This window comes from Otolemur garnettii, unplaced genomic scaffold (assembly GCF_000181295.1).
Source record: "Otolemur garnettii isolate 467f Iridium unplaced genomic scaffold, OtoGar3 scaffold00004, whole genome shotgun sequence".
Taxonomy (NCBI): Eukaryota; Metazoa; Chordata; class Mammalia; order Primates; family Galagidae; genus Otolemur; species Otolemur garnettii.
The window spans coordinates 31,487,303-31,493,606 of record NW_003852399.1 but is presented as its reverse complement, the minus strand read 5'-3'; the positions used below and the strand labels follow the sequence as shown (position 1 = coordinate 31,493,606).

The 6,304-nt window shown below is 40.4% G+C and overlaps 1 protein-coding gene across 1 annotated transcript in view; it reads left to right on the top strand.

Moving 5' to 3' along the window:
• DPY19L4 (dpy-19 like 4) overlaps positions 1 to 6,304 on the top strand; it is an 87,802-nt gene that overhangs the window by 9,821 nt on the left and 71,677 nt on the right. The window contains exon 2 of the mRNA XM_023518251.1: positions 884 to 994. Within this exon, the coding sequence (XP_023374019.1) occupies positions 884 to 994 (111 nt within the window). The remainder of the gene's footprint in view (positions 1 to 883; positions 995 to 6,304) is intronic.

Genomic DNA, 6,304 nt, shown 5'->3' with positions numbered 1-6,304 from the left:
CTGGGGATTCGAACCCGCCACCTTAGGTGTACGTGGCTGGCGCCTTAGCCGGTTGAGCTATAGGCGCTGAGCCTGTATTTTGATTTTTTAAATTGTTAATCCTTAGCTGGGTGTTGTGGTGGGCGCCTGTAGTCCCAGCTACTAGGAAGGCTTGAGGCAAGAGAATCGCTTAAGCCCAAGAGTTAGAGGTTGCTGTGAGCTATACATGTATACATCTGTCTATGGCACAGCTTAAGACTATCTCAAAAAAAAAAAAATTGTTAATCCAATGCTGGGTGTGGTGGCTCTCGCCCATAATCCCAGCACTCTGGGAAGTCAAGGTGGGTGGATTGCTTGAGCTCTGGAGTGAGATCCCTGTCTCTAAAAATAGCTGGGCATTGTGGTAGGTGCCTGTAGTCCCAGCTACTTGAGGGGCTGAAGTAAAAGGGTTGCTTGAGCCCAAGAGTTTGAGGTTGCTGTGAGCTAAGATGCCACTCAGGGCTACCAAGTGAGATTCTGTCTCAAAAAAAAAAAAAAAAAGAATTGTCTGTGAATGATCCAGTTGATTCTCTAGGTAATTAGAATAATAACCTAAGTACCATCTTGACCACCAGTCATTGTGGAAAAGAGTTTACTTATTTGGGCATATTTTGCAAGTAGCATCATCTTGGGAAAAGAGCTAGTTTATTGATAGGGTTCTCAAAAAGAGAGTGGACTCTCAGTTGTTTTTATGTACAAAAGACAAGTTTGCAGGTGGTGCTGAAATAATTATGAAAAAGTTTATCTTTGGTTCTGATAGGTCTTAGTGGGACTTCTTTAGTCCAATAAAAAAGTTAATCAGCTTGGTATATAGATTAGAACAATTTTGATACACACATTGCAACATTATCTCAAATGTTTTAAGGACCAACTGTAGAACTGCGCCAAAGAAAAAAGCCAAAGTCTTCAGAATATAAGGAATCTGCCAAAGAAGAGAAAATCAAGGATGCTCCAGTTCCTGAAAGAGCTCCAAAATGTAAGTTGGATTTGGAGTTTTTGTGCTACTATAAGAAAAGTTATATTAGTATTTTAATTGTATAAAGATTTTGAGATTAAGTATATGGTTGACTTTTATTAGGTTTTGCTATAGGACAACCTCAGAATCTCATTGGCATATGACAAACATTTGTGATTAATATTGCGTATGGTTGCTGGTTGGCTATAGTTTCATGTGTTATGAAGGAACAGGCCCTATTTGGGACATATTTTGCTTGTGACAGGAAAAGAGCAGGAAAACAGAATCATGTAATGCTGCTTATAATTTCTGCTGACCTGGCACATTCTCACTTAGACTTGTATTCTCTTGGCCCTAGCAAGTCATATTATCATTCCAAGCAAGGTGGTAGAGAAATACACTCCAGCTTTATGGAAGTGTTTCAGGTCATCTGGTAAGGGGCAGGGATGTATACTCTTTTTTTAGGGAAGGAGAAAATATTTAGGAAAAGAATACAGTTTGCCACACCTTGTTCTTTGGTTGTAAATACTTATTTCCTTTTCTTAGACAAAATATACTTACTTCCTCCTACATTCTAAGGAAGACAATCTTACCTAGTCACAACATCAGTTTTTTTTTTTGAGACAGATCCTCAAGCTGTTGCCCTGGGTAGAGTGCTTTGGCATCACAGCTCACAGCAACCTCTAACTCCTGGGCTCAAGCGATTCTCCTGCCTCTGCCTCCCAAGTAGCTGGGATTACAGGTGCCTGCTACAACGCCCAGCTATTTTTTGGTTGCCACCGTTATTGTTGTTTGGCAGGCCCGGCTGGATTCAAACCTGCCAGCTCAGGTGTATGTGGCTGATGCCTTAGCCGCTTGAGCTACAGGCACTGAGCCAACAACATCAGTCTTGAATGCAAGGTCTTCTTATCTATATTAGGGTCAGGTATGTTTCATTCTAATACAGAAACTTAGGAACTGAAAAGACAAGTTATCTGTTTTATGTCAGGGATTCCCAAAACCACCTCCATGTTTGGTGATTAGCTAGAAGTATTTGCAGGTCATAGAATATAGTTGTACTTAATATAATTTATTATAGTGAACAATGCAAACAAAATTAGCAAAGGAAAAAAGCCCATGGGCTGAAGTCCATAAGAAGCTAAATGCAGGCTTCTGCAATTTCACCCCTAATGGAGTTACACAGGATGGGCTTGATTCCATCAGCATCAAATTGTGACATCTGTAAAGTTTTGTCTTCTATGGGAAGCTCATCAGTGACTCAATGCTCAGTGTTTATTGGTGGCTGATTATGTAGGTACCCTCTGCCTACCATGTACCAAAATTCTTAACTCCCAGAAGAAAGCATAAACTACATTGTTTGTATAAACAAAGTAGGCACAGCAAACTACTCTGACCAGTTAGAGAATGGTGGGAACTCTCCTGAAGTTCAAGTTCCCAGATGCCAACTGAGTACCTTGGAAAGCAGCCGTGGGCCTGCACGTGCCCCATCTCTCTGTATATGGACAGGAAGAAAAGCAGAATAAATGCTTCCATTTAGAAAGGAAGAGTAATTCTGAAATCATACTAATATGATGTCTCCTTACTCTGAGGTAGGAAATCTTTCATGATGATGCGTCAATTGTATTTCTTGGGAATTGTTTCCTAGTCCATTGTTCTCCATAGTCCTTGCCTCCACCCTCTGGAGATCTTTCCTTTTCAATTATCCTTCATGATCATTATCTGAATAGAGCTTTGGAGAATGTCATTCTTAGGGCCAAACAGCTTTCTCATATTGCTTCCTGCCCATAGAAAACTAAGGGTCTATATGTAAATTTGCTTAAATAAGATGAAGGCAGTGGGTCATCTACAAATTAGTTTAGGGGCTAGAAACAAGAAAACTATTTTTGGAAAACTGGAAAAGTGAGGATACATATGGTTTTTTTTGGAGGTAGAGTCTCACTTTCTTACCGTCGGTGGAGTGCCCTGGCATCATAGCTCACAGCAGCCTCAAACTCGGGCTCAAGAAATCCTGTTATCTCAGTGTCCTGAGTAGCTGGGACTACAGGCACCTGCCACAACGCCCAGCTGTATTTTAGAGACAGGGGTCTCACTCTTGTTCTGGTTCGTCTTAAACCCCTGAGCTCAAGCAATTCACCCACTTAGGCCTTTCAAAGTGCTGGGATTACAGGTGTGGGCCACTGTGCCCAGCCCACATATTATGTATCAACAAAACATTTGGTAATACTGTTTACTGTGAGTAGTTGTAATTTTTTTTTTAAGCAATGGGATCTTGCTGTATCGCCCATGCTGGTCTTGAACTTTTTGTCTGGCCTCAAGCAATCCTCTTGTTTTGGCTTCCCAAAGTGCATGAGCCACTCAGCCTGGCTAATTGTTTTTTTTTTTTTTATGGACAGGTCTTCCTCTGACATCCAGGCTAGAGCACAGTGGCCTGATCATATTTCACTGTAGCCTTGATCTCCTGGGCTCAAGTGATCCTCCCATCTCAGCCTCCCAAGTAGTTGGCACTGCAGAAACATACTGCTGCAATTTTAATACTATTAATATATTTAAAAAATTATTATTCCAGGTAACCAGATTGTAAACAGAATATTACAAGTATGCCTGTTTTATCAGCTGCATTTGACTATAGGAAAGAGCTGAGTTTAGAATAGAATTGGCCTATTTGCAAGGGGTATAAAGAAAAAAATAGAGTATGCAAAAATTCTGAGACCTGTTGCATTGAAATTAGGACTGTTTATCTTTTTCAACCAATAGAAGTTAAAATTAAGAGCTACTTAGAGTAACAAAGGCTGGTTATGATGAGTACTCAGGGCAAAGATCAAATCAGGGATGTGGTTGTAGAATTTGTTAAAGTACATGAATGAATTAAGGTAGTTCCTACTGAATCCTTTTAGTTGGACACAGGACTTGGAAAAAAGAACTGAAAGTGTTATCCTACAAAAGTTAGATAAGCCCAAACTATGTGTAAGCCTGTGAGAAGGCATATTTAGAAAAAACTGTGGGTATAGTTATTGGAATATGGAGCTTACTGGAATCAAGTAGGTAAAACATCAATAAAAGTTTTCTTTTCTTTGCAAAAATGAGGGATTTAATTTTTCTAAATTGAGTTATAATTAACATGTAGTTAATTACATATAATCTTAGGTGTTTCATTAGATGAATTTTGATACTTGCATGTAGCCAAACCAAAATACAAAACATTCTATTATTCCAGAAAGTTTCCTTGTATCCCTTTCTAGTGGATTTGCCCCACCCCAAGGCAGCACAACCACTCTTCTGATATTTATCATTACTGAATAATTGATTTTGTGTGTTCTAGAACTTCAATAAAAATCATACAACATGTATGCCTTGGTGTCTGGATTCTTTGATTCAGCTTAGTATGTTATCCTTTAAAAAACATCATTTTGAGATTTCATCCATATTGAATAGTTTTTTCCTTTTTATTTAATTTTTTTTTTTTTTGAGACAGAGTCTTACTGTATTGCCCTCACTGGAGTGCAGTGATGTGATAGCTCACAGCAACCTCAGACTCTTGGGCTTGAGAGATTATTTTGCCTCATCCTCCCAAATAGGTGAGACTACAGGTGCTGCCACAATACCTGGCTATTTTTTAGAGATGAAGGTCTCACTCTGGCTCAGGCTGGTCTTGAACTGGTAAGCTTAGGCAATCTACCTGCCTCGGCCTCCAAGTGCTGGGATTACAGGCGTGAGCCACCACGCCTGGCCTCTTTTCATTAATTTTTATTGCTTAGTATTTCATTGTTCCAGTAGACAGTCATGGATTGCTTAACAACAGGACATATTCTAAGAAATGTATCCTTAGGTGCTTTTGTCATTATGAGAACATCATAGAGTGAACTCATATAAACCTTGATGGTATGGCATACTGTACAGGTAGGCTATATGGTATATAGCCTATTGTTCTTAGCCTACAGACTTGTACAGCATGTTACTCTACTGAATACTATAGGCAATTGTCTAAACATAACTAAATATTGTAAAGGTACAATAAAAATATGGTATTACAATCTTGTAGGACTACCACTGTCTGTGTGGTCAATCATTGACAGAAACGTTAGCCAGAGCTACCCTAAAGTCTAGAATTGAGTGGCAGCCTGCAACAGAGTTCCTCCTGACCCACAACCCACTAGCAATATGAGAAATAAACCTTTGTTTTACAAGCCACTGATATTTTTGGGTCACTTTTTTTTTTTTTTTGGTGACAGAGCCTCAGGCTGTTGCCCTGGGTAAAGTGTCATGGCGTTACAGCTCACAGCAACCTCCAGCTCCTGGGCTCAAGTGATTCTCCTGCTTCCGCCTCCCAAGTAGCTGGGACTACAGGTGCCCGCCACAATGCCTGGCTGTTTTTTGGTTGTAGCCGTCATTGTTTGGTGGGCCTGGGCTGGATTTGAACCCGCCAGCTCAGGTGTATGTGGCTGACGCCTTAGCCGCTTGAGCCACAGGTGCCGAACCTGGGTCACTTTTTTTAATCATAGCAAAGCTGACTTAGTAGAACAGCTATTAAAAAAATTTTGGATGTGGGCAGTGCCTGTGGCTCAGTGAGTAGGATGCCAGCCCCATATACCAAGGGTGGCAGGTTCAAAGCCGACCCCAGCCAAACTGCAACCAAAGAATAGCCGGGTGTGTGGCAGGTGCCTGTAGTCTCAGCTACTCGGGAGGCTGAGGCAAGAGAATCACTTAAGCCCAGGAGTTGGAGGTTGCTGAGAGCTGTGTGACGCCACGGCATTCTACCAAGGGTGACAAAAATGAGACTCTGTCTCTACAGAAAAAACAAAAACAAACACATTTTGGATGTAATCTTAGCACTCTGGGAGGCAGAGGCAGGTGGATTGCTCTGAGCTCACAGGTTCAAGACTAGCCTGAGCAAAAGTGAGAGTCCTTGTTTCCAAAAATACCTAGGTGTTGTGGCAGGCACCTGTAGTCCCAGCTACTTGGGAGGCTGAGGCAAAGAGAATTGCTTGAGCTCAAGAGTTTGAGGTTGCTGCGAGCTATGATGCCATGGCACTTTAACCGAGGGTGATAAAGTGAGAATGTGTCTCAAAAAAATAATTTTTTTTTTGGAAAATATAAGAATGAAAATTAAACAATTTCAACATAAGCCCCACAATGTAGTATTTTCCGCCCAACTACAATTGTTTATCCTTTCTTCTCTTTGGGACCTTTGAGTTGTTTTAAGTATTTAATCATTATGAATAGGGCTGTTGTAAATATTCTTATAAAGTCTCTTTGGATATAAGTTTTCATTTCTCTTAGGTAAATGCCTAGAGGAGGAAATACTGGTTAAGCTTTTGTTTTTTTTTTTTTTTT